Source organism: Trachemys scripta, chromosome 6 (assembly GCF_013100865.1).
Source record: "Trachemys scripta elegans isolate TJP31775 chromosome 6, CAS_Tse_1.0, whole genome shotgun sequence".
In the NCBI taxonomy this organism is placed as follows: Eukaryota; Metazoa; Chordata; order Testudines; family Emydidae; genus Trachemys; species Trachemys scripta.
Window position 1 is genome coordinate 78,819,073 of NC_048303.1, and position 24,227 is coordinate 78,843,299.

The window sequence follows — 24,227 nt, forward strand, 5'->3', positions numbered from 1 at the left end:
TTTTCTGCCCAATCCTCTAATTTGTCTAGGTCCCTCTGTATATGATCCCTACCCTCTAGTGTATCTACCACGCCTCCTAGTTTAGTGTCATCTGCAAACTTGGTGAGAGTGCAGACCACACCATCCTCCAGATCATTAATAAAGATATTAAACAAAACCGGCCCCAGGACTGACCCTTGGGGCACTCCGCTTGAAACCGGCTGCCAACTAATGTACTAAGTAAAAATAACACAAGGTATACAGTCTATATTCACCTATTTCAAAAGGGGAAAACACTGTCCTTATATACAGGAAAACTCTTCGCACCCACCCCCAGGGGGACTTTCCCTCTAAAACCCTCTGTCCCAGCTGGAATATACCCTGTGTGAACCTGGGCCAATATCTAGTGCAGGTTAGCAAAAATGGCCGGTTAGTTGTGCCTTTCTCTTTGTAATTAATACTAAAGCGTGTTTCCTTGAGGAATATTCCTCATGGGCTTCCAACCCCTCTGCCTCCCTCACCTCACTGCTAACACGGGGCTTTGACAATGTGCCAGTTATGAACTGAGCGTGCCCGTGTGGTGCTCCCCCCGCAGTCCCCGCTTCGTGGCTCCGGCCAGACCAGCCACCCGCCCGCTGTTCTGCGCTCCCCACCCCCAGTCCCGCCTCAGCCGTCAGAGGAAGCCCTGAATCCCGCGGCGGGCACCACACACGCCGCTCGCTCCTCTCACTGGTCTAGAACACGCGGACTGCCGGGGCGGAGAGGGGCGTGGCCACGGCCTGGTGACGTATAAGCCGCTCGCTCTCTCCTGTCCACGCCGGCTGACGTCAGTGTGCGCTCAGGGGGACCGGAAGCGGTGGTTGGCGATGGCGGCTGCGGTGGGGATGGGGCAGCAGTGGGTGCTGGTGGAGATGGTGCAGGCCTTCTATGAGGTGAGACTTCCCCCAGCCCCGCTCGAGCCGGGTCCGGCTCCCCCCCCTTCTCCTTCAGCGGGGCTGGTCCTGCCGCATGGGGCGAGCGCCGGGGCGATGAGCTCAACCTGAGGGAGAGGGGCGCTGGGTGACACCAGCTCGCGGGGGAGAGGTGTTGTGTCGCGCTGATGGTACTAGGGGGGGGCTGCTTTGGGGCGGGGGTACCTGTGGTACTGGCGGGCCGGGGCGGGCGCTGGCGGGGGGTTGGGGGACCGTGTGGCATGGGTGATTCCAGCAGGAGCCAAGCACCAGGCTGTACTGGCCGCACAAAGAGCGGGGCAGTGAATCGGTCCAGCAGGGTATGATAGAGCTGATCATAAGACCACTGGAGCAGGCAGCACTGACTGGTCACTTCTCACAGACCTAAGAGGGGCTCAGAAAAGAACAAGGAGAATGACTTAGTGATCTGGATAAACTCAGGGTGTGAGGAAGTGGGATTGCTGACCTTGCAGAGGAGGGGATCACAGGATAAAAAATAACATGCAGTAGAGTGGGAGTGTGTCCCTGTGCCTTAATCCAAGTACAAGGGGATGTTTGGCCAAAATAAAAAGTGGGAAATTTGCAACTGATAAAAGGGCTTAGTCTTTTACATGACCTATCATTTGACTCTGGAACTTGCTGCCACAGTACATCATTGAAGGCCAAGAATTTAAAAAAAAGATTCATAAAGAGATTGAACATTTATATGACTCCTGGGAATCCTTAGTTGTCATAATTTATTATCAAGTTTTGGATGGTCTATTAAACCTCATGTATCATGTATGAACCAACTTCCAACTATTAGACACTAACATGAGACCTAATGTGGGGGATAGATTACTTCCTGTCTGCTTATTGTGAGGTTCTTACACCTTTCTCTGAAGCATTTGGTACCAACTACTGTCAGAGACAGGCCGCTGGACTAGATGGACATTGGGCCTGGTCCTTAATAGCAGTTCCTATATTGACATTTTTTGGTCAAAGTTAAAGTATGGCGACATTTGTGTCTCTCAAGGTAAATCTAGTATCCATCTGAGGCGGGGCTTCACATTCACCTTGAGAATTTATGCAATGTGCTAGTCAGCATTATGGGCCACTTCTGACTTGGAGGCAGTTTGTTCCATATTGTGATGATGATTCTGCTGTTAAACTCTATGCTATATTTTGGTACACACTGTTTTTGCCACATTTATTTTTTGAGGCAAAATCTACCATTTTGGTAAAAGAGTCGAGGCAATAAGACAAGAGACTTTAGTTTACACGTTGTTACAATTATTGAAAGGCAAAGATTTATGAATTCAAACTCTGAATTTATTTTCCCTTAAAAGGGACTCTATTGTCATTTTATGCTAATTGGGAAATGGGTAATTATTTCCAGACTGTTAGAAACAGGCATTTCTGTGTTAGAAGCAAACTGATGACCTGGTTGCCACTTCATAGGTAAAGGTGTTGCTCTAATCTCTTCTATCTCACACACAATCTAGGTGGTGACCTACTTCCATGTAAAGGAATCTTGTTTGAGTTACCTAGCATGTCATGCAATGAAAAGTACTGCTCACAGAAGAAGCAGCAACTCTAACATTAATGGCATTTTTGGTTGGTCTCTCTCTTCCCCCTAGTTGTTCCTACAGCTTGGTCATTTAACATGGTTCTTAAAAGACCAGCAAATTACAAGTGAAAGATACATTGCCAGCGATATGCACTGTGTACAGTAACTCCTCCCTTAATGTTGTAGTTATGTTCCTGAAAAATGCTACTTTAAGCAAAACGATGTTAAGTGAATCCAGTTTCCCCATAAGAATTAATGTAAATAAGGTGGGCTTAGGTTCCAGGGAAATTTTTTTCATCAGACAAAAGACTATACACACACATACATGGTATAAGTTTTTTAAACAAACAATTTAATATTGTACATAACAATGATGATTGTGGAGCTTGGTTGAGGTGGTAAAGTCAGAGGGTGGAATGCCTTACTGCTAAATGATGAACTAGCACTCAGCTGAGCCCTCAAGGCTTAGTCTCATACTCTACAAGGCAGCGTGAATGGAGAGAGGGGAGACAGCATGGTAGAGAGCGAGAGAGAGAGAGAGACACCCCGTGTTTGAGAGATAGGCGAGCATTGCCCCTTTAAGTACGCAGACCCTACTCTAAGTACATTGCCTTTTTAAGTAGACCAGCAAGTTGAGACAGCAGCTGCTGCCAGCAAGCTCCCTCCATCTGAGCCCCTAATCTGTGGAGATGGGGTAAAGGAGTGGGGGGCAGGAGGGGCCGGGGACACCCTGACATTAGAACCCCTCTTCCCCCCCCCCCCCCCCGCACAGCTAGCAGGAGGCTCCTGGGAACAGCTCCAAGGCAGCGGGCAGGAGCAGCACACAGCAGTGGGGAGAGGGACAGCTGAACTGCCCGGCAACTGATAGCCTGCTGGGCGTCTGCTGCACAGGGAACTTAAGGGAGCTGGTGGGGGGGCTGCCGGTCCACCCTGGTTCCAAGCCTCCACCAACTAGCTCCAACAGGCTGCTTTTTCTGCAAGCAGTGGACAAAGCAGGCAGCTGCCAAACAACATTATAAGGGAGCATTGTGCAACTTTAACCGAGCATGTTCTCTAATTGATCAGCAACGAAACAATGTTAACCAGGACGACTTTAAGTGAGGAGTTACTGTAACACGTTTCATTTGTTGGTTGTAAAGCTCATCCTTTTTAAGTGACATGTCCAGATCATGGGTGGCTGGTATCGTAGGCAGGGGGAGGCTGTGCCTCCCCAAATAGCCTACTGTGGCCCCGCCTGCAGGCCAGCATGCCTCCTGCAGGGACTTGGGACGGCTGGTGCTGGGCTGCGCTGCCTGCCCTGTGCTCCAGGGTTGGCCACCTGTGCACCAGGACTGGGGGCCGCTCAGGGGGGGCAGAAACCATGCTACCCAGCCGCCTGAACCCCGGTGCTGGGGGTGCGGTGGCTGCGTCACCCAGCCGCCCGAGCACCGGGATTGGGGGTACGGGGACCACTCTGTCCGGCCACCTGCAGCACCGAGGCTGGGGGCGCTGTGGCCGCACTGCCCAGGGGCTGTGGATGCTGAGGCTGCATCGTGCTGGGGCCTTGCCCCCCGGCCATCAGTGCTGGGGCCGGGGGGGGGGGGGGGCGCTGCAGTGGAGGTGCTTTGGGCTCCTGCGGGTGAGGGGAAGGCGCACAGAGTGGCGCCTCGGGCACAAGGGGCAGGGCCAGGGTTAGCCTCCCCGGTCGGCTGGGTCACTGGCTGCCCGTGGTCCAGATGTTTTAAAAACATCTGAGTTTAGAACCTCCCTCCAGCACTATCTCTGAAGGAAAAAAAAATAGTTTAGATAAATTTTAACCTGATGTCATCAGAATGAGAATTGATATGAAGAATTTGCAGAAGACACTAGCAAAAAGAGTTTAAACAAATACATGCACACAAAATATGTTGGGGAGGGGAAAGCTGCAGCATGTATTAAAATCGAAGCTCACTTCAGAGTCTCCCATGCTTACTTCAGTACAAAGATGCTATTTTCTTGAATCTACAGTTCTTTCAGTCAGCACTCTGTTTGTAAGTGAGCCAAAATAAGTTAGGTAATTGTTTAGGTAGTACAACCTGCCCCATGGCTAGTGGGTTTTGGATTTCATTTGATCACTTTCAGAGCCAACTGCTAATAAAGAAGTTGAGCAATGAAATACAGAAGAGTATCTTCAGAATGCTACTCTTCTCGGTTCCCTGTTTACTAAGACCTTGCCTACACTACAGGGGAAATTCGATCTAAGCTACGCAATTTGAGTTACATGAATAGTGTAACTCAAATCGGCATAGCTTAGATATACTTACTGCGAGGGCCCACTACGCTCTCCCGTTGACTCCTCCTACTCTTCTCAATCCGGTGGAGTACAGGCGTCAACGGGAGAGCTATCGCTAGACCCGCTAAATCAACTGCTGATGCATTGATCACCGCTCGTGGATGCCCCAGTAAACGTAGATAAGCCCTAAGTCTCACTCTAGATCACTGCTCCTTGTGAGTTAGGTCTGTTTGTATGATAAATATAATCCTTTTCTTTGAACTAGATGAAGAACATGCAGGCATGTTTAGTTTTTAAACTTTAAATCTGATAATTCACATCAGAATATTAACCCTACTTTCTGTGCAGTGCTGTCTTAGTGTAACCAAATTCCTGTTCTGGCTGGGTCTCTGTGTGTATTTGCACATCCACAAACAGCCCCTAAAAGGTGTGGCTTCTCCCAGACGGGAGGCATACTGGACCAAGGAAGTAATTCTGAAAAGAAGGTCAGGGGAGGAGGTGCTTCTTGCCTGCGGGAAAAGTAAAAGTGTCAGGAGTCAGCAGCACCAGGAGGGGAGCTGCCTCCGTCTCCTCTTGCTTACGTGTTCTGCTACTGTGATCTTGTGGCTGTATCGTTCCTGGTACTCTGCTTCTTTTGGGTTAGCACAAACAGGGAGACCATGAGGTCTCACAACAGTACTCTGACGACAAGGCCAGAGGGAATCACTATCTACCCTCTCTTCTATTTCCCCCAAATGATCGAATGTTGAAATTATCTAATTGATGCCACCAGATCCTCTCCTCTGATGATCATAGTGGAACAAGGCTTTGGTAGCCACTGGATTGTTTTATTGCTGTTTTAAACTAGAATTTGCTCTAATCAGAATTGTACACTACAGTTACTAAATTCTGGTGGCTCTGGATGCCTGTCTACTATATCACTTCTACCGTTATTACCAGGGCCCTACCAAATTCATGGTCCATTTTGATCAATTTCACAGTCATAGGATTTTAAAAATTGTAAATTTCAGGTATTTAAATCTGAAATTTCATGGTGTTGTAATTATAGGGGTCCTGACCCAAAAAGGAGTTAGGGGTTGTAAAGTTATTGTAGGAAGGGTTGCAGCACTGCTACCCTTACTTCTGCACTGAGCAGCTGGAGAGCGGCGGCTGTTGGCCGGAAGCCCAGTCTGAACGCAGCAGCGCAGAAGTAAAGGTGGCAATACCATACCAAGCCACCCTTACTTCTGTGTTGCTGCTGGCAGGGTTCTGCCTTTAGAGCTGGGCGCCTGACCAACAGCTGCTGCTCTATGGGCACCCAACTCTGAAGTCAGCGTAGAAGTAAGGGTGGCAATACTGTGACCCTTCCCCAAAATAACCTTGTGACCCCCCACCCTGCACCTCCCTTTTGGGTTAGGACCTCCAATTTGAGAAACGCTGGTCTCCCTATGAAATCCGTATAGTATAGGGTACAAGCACACAAAAGACCAGATTTCACGGTCTGTGACACATTTTTCATGGCCGTGAATTTTGTAGGGCCCTAGTTATTATCACTAGTAGAACTGAACAGGAGTGTTAGAGGTTAAGTATGGAGCTGTAAATTGGGAGATCTGGGATTCATCTCCAACTTTTCTACTAACATGTGACCTCGGGGAAATTTCTGCCTTGATTAAATTAAAAGTGCTCTTCAAATGCCAACTTCTGTTATCACGTGAAGTGATGTGTTGCATACGTCCTTATTACCACCTTTATTGTCGCTATCAAAATATCTGTACTGATATTTGTTACTACTTTTGTTTCTCAGTGCATCTGTATTCCAATTCCTCCATTTCTGTAGGTCCTATACTAACAAAATACTAAACTGTTTTTGGAAATAGCTTCTCACAGTTATATTCCTATATGGATTGGATAGAAGGGTGTTTGTATCAGGTTCTTGGAAAATAACTGATGTCCACTTTGTATACTGGACCCTTGTTAAAATAGAACATAAGAACAGCCATACTGGGTCAAACCACAGATCCATCTAGTATCCTGTCTTCCAACAGTGGCCAATGCTAGGTGCCCCAGAGGGAATGAACAGAACAGGTAATCATCAAGTGATGCATCCCCTGTCGCCCATTCCCAGCTTCTGGCAAACATAGACTAGGGACACCATCCCAGCCCATCCTGGCTAATAACCATTGATGGACCTATCCTCCATGAATTTATCTAGTTCTTTTTTGAACCCTATTATAGTCTTGGCCTTCACAACATCAGCTAAACATAGCTAAACCTATGTTCTAAACGAGCTATCAAGCGTTGATGTTTTAGAATTAGGTTTATGTCTAGTATGAACTTGTTCCTTACATGGGCAGGCTTTAGCCTCATGCAATTTCTATTAATTCGGCTACAGATTTAATCAAATGTAGTCTGTCTAGCGGTGAGTCTGTGTAATATTTTAAATATATGTATTAATTTAATGCAGTTAAAAGTGACCCTGAGCCAGCAAAGTATGCTATTCACTTCCATACAAACTCCCTATCCACAGCTTTGCCAGTGTAATTTAGGCTAACCTGCGATGTACTTGCTAATCCTCTCATGCACCTTTTTAGAACTGAAACTGCCTAACATATCAACTTTGTGAGCATCTTATTGTGTCTTCCACTAACACATAGGATAAGACCATCCGTGTTCACTTTAACACTAAGTAGGCAGGATCTGCAAAGCCTTGAACTTTCATAAAACATACATATATATATATATATATATAAGAGAGAGAATATGAATGAATTTTTTTTTTAATAAAGGAGGTATATATGAACAGTTCTAGTTGATGCAAGGCAACTTTGTTTCTTTTAGAATTATAATAATGGAAAGGAAAAATACCAGTTAATTAAAACTGAATCTTATATGGACTCTTTTTAATTTCTAGGCTCCTGCTTACCATCTTATTTTGGAAGGAATTCTAATACTGTGGATAATCAGACTTCTTTTCTCTAAAACCTATAAACTTCAAGAACGGTCTGACCTCACACCTAAGGTATATTGTAATAACATTCTTCCCAATATGCAGATTTTTTCCTTATAGCAACAATTTATAATGCTAATACATTTGTCTGTTGTGACACTCGGAATGTGGTGTGATCACCTCACAAATTGAAACCACTGTGCTAAGGCGATATTTCTAGTGACTCCAAAATCGAGTAAGAGATCTTTCAATATGCATTTTGTTTTGGGCAGGAAAAATAATTGATTAGAAATATTACACCAATTAGAGGAAAACTTTCTAAAAATTAAGTTACAAATGAGAAATTTGAAGGAATTGAATTAATTGTTAAATTTCTAGAGAGATGAAATTGGCATCAGCTCTACTTTGTGAACAGAGTTGTTTTAACAATGGAAACTTCAGGTAGATTTAAAACAAAAACAAAAAAACACAACATTGGAGAAATTCATGCTGAATTTTGCTGTCCTGGAAAGCAATTGCTAAATAATCAGTCTGGAAATAGAATGTCAGAATAAAATACTGGCACCTAACACTTCAGATATTAGCAAGTTTAAGAGAGGATTGAGAACTTTATACATCAGTGGGGACAAAATTCTGTTTAACTTTTAAACTCATTCCTTCAAACAGTTGTATTCTTGCTTAACTCTAAACACTAGTAGTCCCATTGACTCTAGTTGGACTACATATGTACGTAAGTTAAGCATGTGTAAGTATCAGAATTAAACATCTGTACTTCATTTTTCTCTTTCTTGGTTCTCCTACTTCACCTGATGCTCAAAGCCATTATATTCTTAAAAACTAGTGACTATGGTGGGGAGGTCCGCATAACTTCTTCTGTACTGGTATCTAAGGGTATGTCTTCACTACTGGCTGGATCGGCGGGAAGCGATCAATCCAGCGGGGATCGATTTATCACGTCTAGTTTAAATGCGATGAATCGATCCCCAAGCGCGCTCCTGTTGACTCCTGTACTCCAGCTCCGCGAGAGGTGCAGGCAGAGTCGACAGGGGAGCAGGAGCAGTTGACTCACCGTAGTGAAGACACCGTGGTAAGTAGATCTAAGTACATCGACTTCAGCTACGTTATTCATGTAGCTGAAGTTGCGTAACTTCAATCGATCCCCTCCATCCACAGTATAGACCAGGCCTAGTAGTCAATAAGGGGCTGAGAGGCCTTAGTGGATCTGCTTAGGCTAGAAGTGTTGCCACCAATAGGCTATTGTATTGAGGGTCGTGGGTTCCTGAGATTTTTAACCAATATAATTTTATCTTATAATTTAAATATTCACCTTCTGTCCACCACTATGACGCTGCCTTTACCCTTCAGGCATCATCTTCCAGGTCTGCTTATGTGTTAATGGTGAATATGGATATTGCTGGACAATGCTGCACAGCAATAAACTGTATTGAAAGTTTGAGAACAGAGAGATCAGTATTAAAACTACGATATTTAGTTTAAAAAAATCCATAGCATATCACCCTTAACATGCTAGGCTAGCAGCATTGACACTAGCTAAATACTTGATGAAACTATAAGAATTTAAGAATTCTTAAAACCTTACAGACTGCTGAAGAAATCTAATGCATGTGCTATAATTACATTCATGAGCACACTAGCTTTTAATCTCAGTAGTAGCCAAGCACACATTCTAACATGATTGTAGCTATTTCTAAATATTAAACAAATATTTAGACTTAATGTTGTTGCACACATTTATGTCAGTTTATTTCCTTTCAAATATAGGGCCATTGGGCCTAGTTCCAATAAGAAATACAACATGTACAAGATCAAATGTTTTATCTAAACATTTTCTTAAAACAATTTTAAGAAAATCTCTTCTGAAACATAGGGCCATTTATATTTTGATACAGAAGGTCTTGTCCTCTTCAAATATGAAATGTATTCTGTAAACAGTCACAGTTGAAAAACAAAATCATTCATCGTCTAAATAAAAAGAAAATATTGAAACTACAACAAAATAAACTTATAATTGTGTACACTTCCCTTTCCAATTTCTAATCTTTTTTGTCATTTAGACTGAATTTTTTTCTTTAAATATAAGTGAGTTTTCTGCATCAGAATCTTCATACAAAAATTGAAGTTACTGAAATAATGGATTTTCTTAAATAGTAATCCTGTAATAAGTATCAATAAGTAGGTTATGTAGTTTTTAAATATTCCGTTAGCCTTACAGTTTATATTGACATTTAATTACAATAATAATGTGAAAATCCACTATCATAAAGCTTGTTTGTTTTGCATTTGTGAATAGATCATCAGGAGTGTCTCATTTTCTTTGTCTTTTCGCAAGGATGGGATTTTATTATACCTGGAAAATAACTCTTAGGAAATGTTACTCTTCAACGGTGTTAAGGGAGGTGTTACATTTTAGAACTCATGGCCCTAGTGGCTGCTGATGTTTAAAGCATTGTGTAGCTGGGCTAGACAGCGTGGTACTTAAAATGCCAGCAGCCCTCTGGAGCCTTTTTTGCACTAGTGCTAAGAACAATAATAGGATATATTGGCAATATCAATCCTAGTGTAAATGTAGCCTTAGTTATTTTTCCATATCCTGTGTATGGGGATCGTTCATTGCAAGAGAATTACTTAAATTATAAAACCAAAGAGTGGAGGTTGTCAGTTCTAGTCTCCATATCTACAGATTTAGTTAGTCTTTTAAAATAAGTTAAAAGTAGTTTCAAACTTAACATCCCTTTAATAGCTAATGCTTATATCATAGCTCTACTTAGTGTCATTGTGGTTCAGGGATTAGAGAGTATAGGACTAGGTTGAACTAAGCAACTCCTGAAGTCTAATGCTGGTTCTGACTCTGATTCACTGTGTATCCTTGTGCAAGTGACATGACCTCAGTTACTCCATCTGAAAAATGGACAGGAACACTTGCCTACCTTGCATGTGTTTGTGAGGATTAGTAGTTATGACATGCTATTCTATTGATGTTACCCAATGTGCAGATTATGCTAATTTGATTAGTAATTGTTGCTTCTATTGTGTCCCTTCACTTAGCACTGTAATGCAAGAACTGTTTGTTTAATAGTGCTATAGAATGGTTGAGGACAGGAAGTGAGGAATGCTATATCTAATATTAAATTAGAGGGTGATTTTGCTAGTTGGTAATCAGGAAGAAATTGCCTTAGTTAAAATTTTGACCAGGATGCTGAGTCAACACCTTTTCTTTTACAAAACATGCCATGAGATCTTTAATGAGTAGATCTGGCCAGGATCTCTCCTTTCAAAGTCACCCCAAGTAGTGCAGAGCCCCTCTGTATAGTATTTGATTATAATACATCTCTACCCCAATATAACGCGACCTGATATAACACTAATTCAGATATAACGCAGTAAAGCAGTGCTCCGGGAGTGGGAGGGGCTGCGCGCTCTGGCGGATCAAATCAAGTTCGATATAATGTGGTTTCACCTATAACGTGGTAAGATTTTTTTGGCTCCCAAGGACAGCATTATATTGGGGTAGAGGTGTAGTTCAGCATTGACTTGGAAGGGTGCCACATGTTGATATAGTTCTTTTGGCTAGAACTATACCCATCTGCTTATCATACCATAATCTGCTATAATGGAAATCATATTTGAAAGATACTAAATTTTGGGTATTTTGACTTCTGATCCTTTCAGGAAAAGGAAGAATTGATTGAAGAGTGGCAACCAGAACCTCTTGTTCCTCCTGTATCAAAAGATCATCCAGCTCTCAACTACAATGTTGTTTCAGGGTAAATTTAGCACAAAATAGTCCTGTGTTCAACTTCAATATAAATCTCTTTTCAAATGTCTCTGTTTTTAAACATAGGAGGATTTTAATGTTCCTGGAATATCTTTGTGAGTGAGTTGTATGTTAGGATTACAGGACTGGGTTTGTCACTGATGCTAAAGCCTCCTATCATAATTGCATCCGAAGAAGTGGGCTGTAGCCCATGAAAGCTTATGCTCAAATAAATTTGTTAGTCTCTAAGGTGCCCCAAGTACTCCTGTTCTTTTTGCGGATACAGACTAACACGGCTGTTACTCTGAAACCTCCTATCAAAGTTCATTATATCTTTGTTGAAACAGAATTAACTTCTGAGGAGATACAATAGTAAAGAGAATCTAATTCTCTTTTTAATCACGGATGGCAAAGTATTAGGTAATTGGGCTTCATCTTGGTATCTTATTCAGGATCCTTTTCTGTTTGACAACTAATAACCAAAATGAAGCAAATTTTTTAAAGGTATAGGCCTAAATCTCCAAAAGCGACTAATAATTTTTGGGTTTCCACCTGGAGGGACCTGATTTTTATAGAGGATTGGCACTTTCTTATAATTAGACTACTTTAAGGTATCTCAAGCTGGGCTCTCAAAAGTGGAGTCATTTGAAATCTTGGCTATAACATCTTAGGGCTTGTCTATAAATTTGAAATGGTACTACACCAATGTGCACTAGCCAATTAGTGTGTGACACCCTGGTGCGGACTAATGCACCATGTAGACAGATGCTTCCCCCGCCACCTCCTGCACTTCTGCTGGGGATGGGTTGGAGCGCTGGGGGCTTCCCCTGCCACCTCCCCACCTTCTGCTGGGAACACCATCAGGGAGGTGCGGGGGGCCCCCAGTTGACCACTGCCCCTGGGCGCTTCTGCGGTGCTCTGGATGCTGCTTTTTGGGGTGGGGGGGGGCGCTTCGGTGGCGCTCTGGCGTGACAGCCCAGTTCACATCTCAGAATTAATAAACAAGTGAAAATTTCCATATCCTATTGGCAGTTCAAGAGCCATCTTGTTCCCTGCTAAATTAGTGATTCAAGTAGCCTGTTGACAGTAACGGCAGTCTTCCTTCTGTGATTTTGATGTTAGTCTTCCACAAAAGTGTGTGTAATGCATCTCTTAATTATAATGATATGTGGTGGGGGTTCTTTATTGCCATATTTAGTATAGCTTGTGGATTTGAAGCACATGTAGCCGACAGTACCTTAGGAAGTATGAAATATTGTCTGCTAAAAAGTAGAATGAAAACCTCTTGATTTAGTCTAACACACATTATGGTGGGGGTATTCTCCTTTGTGGAAGACAGTTCTATACCTCGTGTTAATGCCATATTCAGTTTGATTACATAGATTCTTGTCTGACCTGAACAGATGAGTTTGTTACTTAACCAAAAGTTCCAGCAGCTAATGTTGTTAATGATGGCAAAACCAGCGATGCAGAGCATTTTCTTAACAAAGAACAATAATTAATTTAAAATTGGTTGTCTAAAGCTATGTAAAGACCACTTTAAGAGCATCTATGTTGAATTAACTGATTCATGAAATATAATAGACTATGCTTTGTAGGGAAACTAATTGCAAGATAGCCTATTTAGACAGGATCATGCTGAATTATCATTCAGCAAATGTGCACCTTAATGATTAAGGGAAAAATAATGAAATATTGGAAATACAAATGCTAAAAATGAAGTATATCCCTGAAACAAAAAAAGTCCACAATAAACTTTATAGACACTAGTACTTGTTCTACGTTAACTTTAATAAAATGTTATTACTTGTTTTCTTATAACTTTTGATATATCTTTGTATTTTATGTTGAAGATGAAATTCAGTGTTTGCCTTTGTCTGTACGTGCAACTCCCGTAAATATCAGTGGACGCCCCAAGCACAGATTTGGAATCTTAGGACCCTAAAAGACATTATCCAATCAATATACACATAGATTCCATGAACATCACTTTGAATTCTTTGTTTTTATATGAAGTAAGAATGTGGGCCACTCAATGTCTGATTATACCTAGTGGTCCCATAGGTGATACTGTAGGAACTGGGGAGCATAAAAAAAACCCTAAAGCTTTAAGGCTGCTCCACATCCCCACACTTCTTTGTGAAATTTTTGTCTTGTAGCACTTGCTATAACTGAGGTTGCCAAGTAGTTTACAGAATGCAGTATCCTGTTTCCATATGCTTATAACTTTGCAGTGAAATTACATTTAGACTGAAATTTTCCATGTTTAGTCTTTGCCCAAGCAAGGATATTGCTTCTTTAGAAGCTTGAACAAAAATCTTATCAATCTAAAATATGAGAGAGAGGAATCTGACCATACCTTTCTTCGGTAGGGCTACAGTTTAGAGACTGTCCATGGCAAGTTCTCAATGAACAGCGTGTCTTTACTGGGCCTGACGGGTTGGGGAGTGGGGAATTACTTTTGATTTACAAAGTTAATAGCATTTAAAAATTGCATCTGGGAATGTACTGATCATTGCAGTAAGCCTATACCTGCACAGTTACGCCCTGATCTTGCAAAAACGTATGTACCTGAAAACTCCTTTGACCTCAATGGGACTACTAAACCTGTCTGGTTACTTGTGGGCATGTTTAAATGGCCAGGACCTTAGAGATGCATTTCAGATGGACATACAGCGAGTTAATTGAACACTTTTCAAAACTGTTTTGCTGACTTTTCTCATTGTTTTAATCTTCTGAATTAACAAGTTTTGAAGAAAACTCTATCCATGTTTTTTTCAAAGTTATGAACGCTTGTATGCAGTAAGCTGAAACTTTTCTTACAATTTGTAGTGAATTCAAATTTAGCCTCTTTGTGTTTGTGGTTTGTCCAACTTTTTCCAAACTTTTTCATTCAAAATGTATAAACATTGTTTGGTGAATTGGGGTCAGAAAACAGTTTTGAAGCAACTATCTGAGGATATTTGAGCTGCCGTGGTTGGTTTTGATTGTCCATGTATAGGTCACATATTATTGTTTGTTCCCTGGTTAGACAAGCTTGGAGCAATGATATTTTATATTGATATAGTATCGGATCATATTGTACAGCATGTGCATAAATAGGCAGAACTGGTGTTTTTCAATCATAACGTCAGTTCTTCACTTCCTGTCACTTTGTTAGTAAGTGAAACTTGAATGTTGAGTTAGTAGTGTCTTTAGCATTTTGTAATAACTGTTCTAAAGTACAGAACACAGAGGTCTAATTAATTTGTAGGCTAGACATTAGGGGTTTCTGGCCTGATGCCTAAATTTAGGAAAAGAGCGTCAAACTCAGTTAGCTAGTGCTAATGCAAGCTCTTAAATAGTCAGATTTTTCATTGCTTCAGAAACGGTGTTTGGTAAAATGCTTGCAGTGTAAAAGATTTCATTATTCTCCTGGTTACAGGTTGCTTGTTCTAAACTTTGCTGAACATTTTGCTCTGGTCACATTTTCGTCTCCACAACTATTTTTTGTCGTCATCGCTTGATTTTTACTTCCAAATCCTGGTTCTTTGGCTGGCTGACTCCTAGCAAAAACTGTTCCTGGAATTACTGTAACTTCTATGAATTAAACAGAATGAAATCTAGCATGTCAGATTTCCCAAGCATTCTAAAGCATCTTGTGTTGAGTGTCTGCATAAACTTGGTGCCTCTTTATTTTTATAATTTTTTTCCATAGGTGTTTGCAAAGGTGATCTTGCTTTATAACAAAACTATTGTTTTTTTTTAGTTAACTCTTGTTAGCGAAGTGGGAGGATCCAAAGGATCCCAAATGCACTTTGCAAATTATACAAAGGAGAAGTTTTAACCACGACTTAAATACATCACCCTCAGCAATTATTTAAACAACAAGCAGCAATCCTAAACAGTTCGGAACAGAACTTTAGAGAATACTGCATGTAGTTTAAGGGACAGGGGATTTTAGGTAGGCAGAATGTAATTATCCAAACTGGAATTTGACAAGATGCTGTGGTCGGCTCTCCGAGCTCTGGTCAAGTGTAGTATCTGTTTGTATTGTATTTAGGCTATGTCCGCACTAGAGCGCTTACACCAGCACAGCTGTACCGATGCAGCTGCGCTGTTGTAAGATCTCGTGTAGCCACTCTGCCAACGGGAGAGAGCTCTCCCTTCGACATAATTAAACCACCCCCAACAAGCAGCAGTAGCTATGTTGGTGGGAGAAGCTCTCTCGCCGACATAGCACTGTGCACACTACCACTTGTGCCGGCAAAATTTATGTCACTCGGGGGAGTGAAACCGCCTCTGCCTCCCTCCCCCAAGTGACATAAGTTCATAAGTTTTGCTGATATAAGTGGTAGTGTAGACATGGCTTTAGGTTCAGAGTAAAATTATGACTTTGAAAACATGGCAGAATAGGGGGAAAAATCAACATGTTTTAACTAATATCTTAATATGTTTTAAAACACAGTCAGTGTACTGTTTGACTGTTATGAAAGTGACAAATATTTAACTTTTAACTATAGCACTGTTTTTATATTTTTGTAGCCCCCCAAGTCATAAAATCATAGTGAATGGCAAGGAATGTATAAATTTTGCATCATTTAACTTTCTTGGACTTCTGGATAATGAAAGAGTGAAGGTGAGTAGGTTATATGATTGCACATAGATAGTTATATACAAAGGGATTTTTTAAAATGTGCTATTCCATTTTACCTTGCGTTTGGGGATGACTTCAAAATATGTGAACCTCACAAACACTTAGCACAGTAGTAGTCTTCATCCACATCACGTCCTAAGCCTGGTTCTGCTGTTGACTTACCATGTGACCTTGAGCAAGTCACTTCACCTCTGCTTACATTTCTTTATTTATAAAGAAAAGATCTTTATATACCTACTTCATAGGAATTACCAAAATTAAAAACATTTAGCACTTATATTTAGACATTCAAAGCCTTGTGCAAATATTAAATAAGTGTTCTTGGGTGAGGTGTTTCCACATGAGTGCAGTCCAGTAACAACATGAAACAAAGGGTTGCAATAACTTGTGTTATGCCTCAGTTATTTCTAGTGTATACTGGAAGTGTGAAAGTGCTAGGAATTTAAATGGCAAAACGTTAATCAGCATTTAAATATGGCAACATATGCATCATTGTAGTTTGTGTATTATAAGTAAGGATACAATTTGGTCGCAGATTCCGTGACTTTAACAGATGTCCTTGACTTCTGGGGCTTCAGTCTTGGGTGGTGGGGCTCAGACTTCAGCCCTGGGTGACCAGGCTCAGGCTTCAGCCCTGCTGTGACCATACACTGATTTTGTACATTTTTTACCATGACTGTTCCATGAATTTTGCCTGATTTTACTGTGACAAAATTGTATCCATAATTGTGTTCAATTCTGAGGCATTTATAGGTTTGAAAAGGACAATTCCCTATATGTAAGTTCTTCCAAAGTTTGGGTAGATGATTAACATTTTCCCCTTCTTTGATTATCCTTGCTTTTATACGGGCCTAGCAATTTTTGCACAACCAAACAGAATTCTGTAGGAAATAAACAGCCTCTTCTACCCTGTCATTCTTTCTGATTAGAAAAAGTGACAAAGTTTAAATTTGTAACCAAAAATGAAGACTACAGAGAGAATTGTTTAAAAACATTTCAGGAGGTATCTTTTAGAAAAGTGTAGTGACAAACTTTGAGATTCTAAGTGGCATCTGACAGTGGAGTTTATGGACATCTTACTTTGTGGCATAGTGCTTGCTACTCTCAGTACGCTCACTGACTTCAATGAGACTACTCATGGTAGTAAGCGTGCCAAATAGTGAGATGTTAACAGGATCATACCCATGCTTTGCAGGAAAGGGAGCAATGCACTTAAAATTTGATCTTTTCATGGCCCTGAGTATTCCATTCAAACTGCTTTCTGTATAAGAAGATAAAGTCAAGTCAGTTTTTATAACTTGTTCAGGTTGTATTCAGAACTATATATAATCTTGTTGCACACCCACTGCAAGACCAGAATATATATTTTTTTCAATTAATGTTTAATCTAACGTTCCTTTTTCTTACTAAAAAGGAGGTAATCTGATAGAAGTGACTTCCTCCTTCTCCTCAAGTGTAGAAGAGGCACTTTGGGGCGCTCTCCCCAACTGATACTGATAAAAACAGAGAAGACTATAAATAGTTTATAGCTGTGTATAGTGCAGTCATTGGTGGATGGTGTCAGCTTGAAAACTTTATTTTGAGAGAGAGTTTAGCTAGTTCTCTTCATGCACCTAAAGTTTTAAGGAATATATTTTACTTTGGTATTTCACATAAATATATAGAGTGACATTTACTATAGATTGTCATCAAAATGAAAGTTCTTAAATTAGTAGGTGACCATTAAAATTATTATTAAATTAAACATTTCAAGGCAACTGTTGTCCCAGTGAGATTTGCAGTGGTGCCAACTCCATTATGTGCTTTTGAAAATCCTTCCCTTGGTCTCTTTGTGTGAAGGAAGTAAAGGAAAAAGTAAATACAATTCTGAGGTGGAAGTAGAATGTAATCTTTGCCTTTTTGTGAAATATAAATTTGTCCTTCAGCTAGAACAGTACTACTGAAATGGCTAATATTTCAATAGGCATGGAATCATATACAGTCGCTTAATTTTAAAGTTACATTTCTAGTACCTACTAGGTACTCTTTTTCTCAGTGCACCATCGGTATAGTATTTTTATACAGTAAACTAAGCTTAAATACCTGATTAAAATAGTGAAATCTCATTGGCAAATGAGTTTACAAAATTAGTTAAGTTATTGTACAACATTTTAATTGCATTTGGTTCTATGGCTATATAAATTATACGGAACAAGAATAGCAATGTTGACAATTATGTAAAATTGACAATCTGAATGCAGAATATATTATTGTAGAAATAAGCTAAATGTTGTTTCTCATGTAATGTTTTCACTAAAGAATGCAGCCCAGGCGTCTTTGAGGAAGTACGGAGTTGGCACTTGTGGACCTAGAGGGTTTTACGGCACTTTTGGTAAGTATAACTTTACTTTACTGTTACTAACATACTTTTAGTTCATCTTTAAAATAAGATTTTCATATTGAGGTAGTGGATATTTCCAAAATACTTGCTCTGTACACTGTCTCAATTTCTCAATGCGGGGAATGGCTGACACACAACAGACTTTTTGGTGTGGTGCTTATCATTGCTAAAATTAAATTTAAACAAGTGTTTAAACAAAAGGCGCTTCTCGCGTAATCCAGCTAACATAGATCCTTTAGCCAAGTCATAATGCTGAATTTGACCTATTGCGTTTAGGGCACCATAGAGAGAATGTGCATAAACTAGAGTCCAAATAAGTACAATTAAATGATAATGGGTTTGAGTCTAAAAGAGGGAATATGCACAATCCAGTCAAGACTGAGACATATTTAAGTGTTTTAGAAGATGTAATAAAGTAGCTATTTTCATTACTACTAGTTACCCTGTTTTGTTTAATCAGCATAAATTAAATGATAAAAAACTTAATTGAGATTGATTAAACAATAGCAAAGGCTATCAATTCAAGTATGGTAGCTTGATAAAAATGCATATATTTACTTTAAGTCATAGGTATAGTGTTTAACTTGACTTGTCCTAGATCAGTCAGTGATAATCTAGGACCCACAATTTAGACTTAGTCCCTGCTCTATCCACTAGGTAAAACTGCCTTCTAATACATACCGTCAGTAATGGCAAGTAATTTCTTTATGCCCTTGCTAAGTAAATTGTTTAGTATACTTTTCTTTTTAGAAGCTTCCTTATGTTTCAAAATTTCACTTGTTTACAATGCCGTGGAATTTGCCATACTGGGAAGTGTGTTTAAAATGGTTGAAGTAGAAATGCTCTTAAAATTCCTTCATTAAATGCTAAATAGACCACAAGAGGGCAGTCTGACTTCTGTATATTGTAAAATTCTAATGAGGAAACTTGTCTTATTTGTATAATACTGTATTCAGAATTAAATATCCTCTACAAGAAACATTAAGACTTTTTGTGGTGGGAAGAGTTCTAGTTGTGACAAACTCAATATGAAGGGTTTTTGTTTTTTTTTTATAATCCGCTTAGTTGTGAAACTAGCCTCTCTAATATTTCATTAAAGAATTATGGCATTTATTATTCCTTTGCTGTCTCCACTCAGGAGACGTAAAGGGCAGGATAGTTACAGGCTTAAAATTTTGTCTTCTCCTTGTGAGCTTTCATGTCACTCCCTGGGAGTCATGGATTCTTTTGTTAACCCAGATGGTTGTAGAGATCTCCCTTGGCGTCAACCATATGTTTGATTTCTCCAGAAGGCCGGCTTAGGTATTTCATTTAGTCAAGTCAACCCTATTGAGTGATCAGGCAATCACCTTACATGTTTAAATTTGATAAATATTTCATATCTGCCAGAGCAAGATTTTTTTATTGCAGCCTTTTAGACTTATTCCTGCAGACTTTGTTCATTGATGTCACGACATACCTGGTCTTCCTCTCCATCCAAGGTGATAGCCAGCTAATAATAGTTATTAGTGAGCAGACCTGAGTGTTCGGACTCCTACGTGTCGGCAACACTTTTGTAACTTATCATGGTTGTCAAGTATTAAGTTTTTGTACACACCCCAGCCCTCTGCCCTGCACCTCCACACACACCCCAGCCCTCTGCCCTGACCTCGAGTTGCCCCGCTCAGCCCGCTGCAGGCCTAGGTGAACAGAACCCCAGGCTGGAAGCAGGCTGAGCAGGCTGGCGGCATAAGATCAGCATTTTAATTTAATTTTAAAGGAAGCTTCTTAAACATTTTGAAAACCTTGTTTACTTTACATACAACAATAGTTTAGTTATATAATATAGACTTATAGAGAGACCTTCTAAAAAACATTAACATGTATTACTGGCACGCGAAATCTTAAATTAAAGTGAATAAATGAAGACTCGGCACACTACTTCTGAAAGGTTGCCTACCCCTGCACCAGGCGCTGTACAAACAGAACAAAAAGACAGTCCCTGCCCTAAGGTACTTAGTCTAAATGTAAGGAAATTCTCACTGCTGTTCTGAGTACACAAGCATATTAGTTTTACAAATATGCATATGGTTTGGCAACTATTAGAACTTCTGATGCTTGGATTTGACAAACACCACTCAGTGCCCATCAAGGATAGATGCATCAGCTTTGGTGTTTAGTGATTCACTTTCTGTGACACTGTTACCACAGGTAACAGCTGATGAGGCCCCACTCTTCCTTAGCAAATTCCTGTTTCCGTACATGGCTGTGTTAATTTCTGAGTACAAACTGTTAAGCCATTCTGCAATAAAAGCAGAACAATTAAACTTGACTAAGAATTTTTAATTTTTTTTTCTCAGATGTACACTTGGAATTGGAAGATCGACTAGCAAAATTTATGAGGACAGAGGAATCTATTATATACTCATATGGATTTGCCACAATTGCCAGTGCTATTCCAGCATATTCAAAGCGAGGGGACATAGTGTTTGTGTAAGTAACACTTACCTTTCAGAGATCCCAGAGTAAAATTTCGGGGTAGGGGTTAGAATATTACTCAGATCCTGAAGAACTCCTTGATTGTGTGTATTCAAAAGTCTGATATTCTCTAGCCAGATAACTGCATCTCCACATAGATTTGTACATTTAATGTTCAGTTGTGCCTGAAGAGCATACAGTGCAGTTTAGGAGGAGGGGTGCAAAAATGGCTATTTGTGTTAGCTGTTTATTAGATAACTCCCGTGGCTTAAATTAGAATATTTTGAAACTCACTTTAACTTGCATCACCTACTGGTGAACTCAATGGGTTGTGGTGGGGAAGCCCGTAAACCAACTCTGTGCCATTAGACTCGGTCTTGTGCCCCACTGAGATGATCCTAAATATGGCATAGCCAACTACAAGAGAGCCACTTCTTGTCAGCTGCACACTGCAAAGCAGCCTGAACGGAGAGGAGAATCTGGGACATATTTTCTAAAGTTGAATGTCTACAATGAATAGAAATTGTCATGAAATGGCTTAAGCTTGATCAGTAGGTTGAAAGTCAGATTGGATTAAAATGAAAAAGTTTAATGTCATAAGAATAAAAGGAAAACTTTAATAAAAACATTTTTAGAGCAATTTAACCTTGTTTGTATAATTATATTTAACATGTAAGCTGATCAATGGGCCTAAAACTCCTATCTCTTCTGATTTGTTCTTCAGACCAAATGTGCTAGCTTTCAGTTGTTGCTGTTACCCAAGAAAATCAGACGTTGGCAGTAATTGCCACCTAAGGAGGGAAAAACAAGTCCCCTTGTATGCAAGGAATAGCAAGGGTACAGTGGTTAATTTTCCTGTATCAGCCATTGTGCAGTGTTGTTGGCAGCTAATTTGAGATGGGCAGGCTTTTCTGTCTTGCCTGCAGGGCACTGATGCCTTTGTAACTGTTAAAAGGGTCAAGGGAGAGAGGCCAGCCCAGATTGACAATTTAAATCTGACAGCACTCATGCCAGTCTAAATCCTGAATTGTCTATGGAAGATGAGAACTCCGAGGTACTTGCTAATGGGGCTATAGGTCACTTTATACTTAGATATGCTCTGTCATGCCAAAAATATCATAAGACTAATATTATCTTTGAAAGAACTAACACTGTGACATAGTAAGAATTTTAATCATAAGCAAGATTGAATGGAGCAGCTAAAGCTTGAAGTCAAGCTTCTGTGACGTACTGAACTCATTCTGAAGAGACTTGAATATTAAATAAAAATAAAATAAAATCATTTTCAGAAATATTTCTACTGCCTTCTGGTTACCCTGTGACATTTCGAGCTACACTTACCTATATGACAATCACTTTTTCCCCCCCCCCCCAAAAAAAAAGAAAAGAGGAAAGTAAGAGGGTTATACCACAAGAAAACTGGACTCTTGGCAACCCTGTTTTAACTGCCAGCCCTGCAAAGTCAGCCTAAGATCTGCAAGTCAAGTTGGGTTTTTTCTTTCTTGCACAAGATCAAAAGTTTCTGCAGGACAAATTGTGCCCTCAGTTATACACATATAACCTATATGTGTATAATCATTTGATTATGCCTTTTGATATCAGTAAATTACAAGTTAATGAACAGTTGTATCAATGTGAAAGGGAAAAGAATACTCTCACTCCCTTCTAGTTGTATTAGCTCCACCAGGCGTACAGGAATAAACTGTTAATGTTAACCAACAATTTTATACTCACAAGGAATGGGTATAATTAAGGTGCCATTTTTACACACCTATTTTGAAGACTAGCACTGGGCACTATAACCTATTTTGTGCTAAAATATAAAAATACATGTAAATAGTATTTGTACCATTTTTAAAGTGCTGTAAGAATATTAAGATTGGGCCAGGACATGTTGCATACCATGAGGTATGATCACTTTTTGTCTGTGAGAAATTCCCTTTATTGTTAATGGGCGTTGCATATAAATTTATGCATGTAGGAAGACGTTATATTTGGGGTGACATGGAATCTTATTGGTTTGGGCCTGTGCTGAGTAAATGAATATTCTCTATGGTATCCAAATCTGGCTCCCTTTAAAATAGGGTAGCAGTCTTACTATTTTTCTCTAATACTGGCCCAGTCAACATTGGAATTACTATCTTAATAGAAAACGTTCAACTATTAACATAGTTTGCATAGTTATGTCTGGTCCCCATTTACTAGGTAAACTATTTTAAAACAGTGCTTTAGACTCCGGTATGCTTTTTAAACATTGCTTTGAAGCAGTGATGCCTGATACATAGTGGTTTGCACACAGTGCTTAAAGGAAGAAAAATATCTAGATGGTCTAGAAAACCTAAATCTTTAAACCTGGTATGTTGCAAAAAATTTGAAACTTTAGTTATAGAGCTAACTGCATCTGATAAGAAATCGGGACCCAAACGTACTATATATATGATTCTAGCATGCTTAAAAATGCATTAAGTTGATGTGTAGAGAGTCTAAGCTTGTAAGTGATAACATTTGTTCTTGTTATGGGCAAAAATAACTAGTTTATAGAAATCTTTGGAAGTTATTGTATTACGTACTGTTGGCAACTTATGGTTACTCTCAAATTACCTCACTCGCACGTCGATAAAAATGAGTTGATGACAATCTGACAAGCAATTATTGCAATAGTATGGAGAACAGTTGACAAAATTGGTATCAAATGTCTCTAAAATAACAAAACAAAACACTTCAAAGTTAATGAAGAAAGAGTGCTTATTAGCTGAATGCTTTCTTTGGGAGTTAGTAAATCTTGCCTCTCCTATCATGCAAAATGCTTCTGCAACCACAAAGCTACAATAGAAAGGTTCTGCTGGATAAACAGAAAAGCTTCAGACTTAACCTATTTCCTCCAAAGAAATGTATCCCACTTTGTGATGAGAAAATAGGCTGTGTTTAAGTTAGATTATTTTCTGCGAGAACATATACCCATGCAATAAATAGCAGGTTAAGGCTGTATTCTCTAACCCGTTTCTCTTGACTTTTTAGTAAGAGCTGCAGATTGTGTATTCACATTTTAAATTAAAGCAAATTAAAATGTACTGCATTGAGTGGCCAGAATATTTTAAGCTTGATATGCTGAATTCAGCATATTTATTACCTGTACACTTGTATTTTTAGTTTTTTGCAGTAAGACTATATCTACACTTACTGTGGTGTATAAAGTATGGGCACCATATGTGTAGCTACACGCTGCAGTGAGAGTCAGGCTGCATCCCTGTTTGTCACTGCAGCATGTAGCTACGTGCTGCAGAGCTGCCAGAGCCTTTCACTGCAGCCAGGAAAGGCTCTGGC

At 40.0% G+C, this 24,227-nt stretch overlaps 1 protein-coding gene across 1 annotated transcript in view; it reads left to right on the forward strand.

Moving 5' to 3' along the window:
* Nucleotides 1-803: 803 nt before the first annotated feature.
* SPTLC1 (serine palmitoyltransferase long chain base subunit 1) overlaps nt 804-24,227 on the forward strand; it is a 42,883-nt gene continuing 19,459 nt past the window's right edge. Inside the window, exons 1-6 of the mRNA XM_034774131.1 lie at nt 804-911; nt 7,620-7,727; nt 11,346-11,440; nt 15,955-16,048; nt 18,365-18,437; nt 20,786-20,918. Coding sequence (XP_034630022.1) covers nt 846-911; nt 7,620-7,727; nt 11,346-11,440; nt 15,955-16,048; nt 18,365-18,437; nt 20,786-20,918 — 569 coding nt within the window. The 5' untranslated portion in view covers nt 804-845. The remainder of the gene's footprint in view (nt 912-7,619; nt 7,728-11,345; nt 11,441-15,954; nt 16,049-18,364; nt 18,438-20,785; nt 20,919-24,227) is intronic.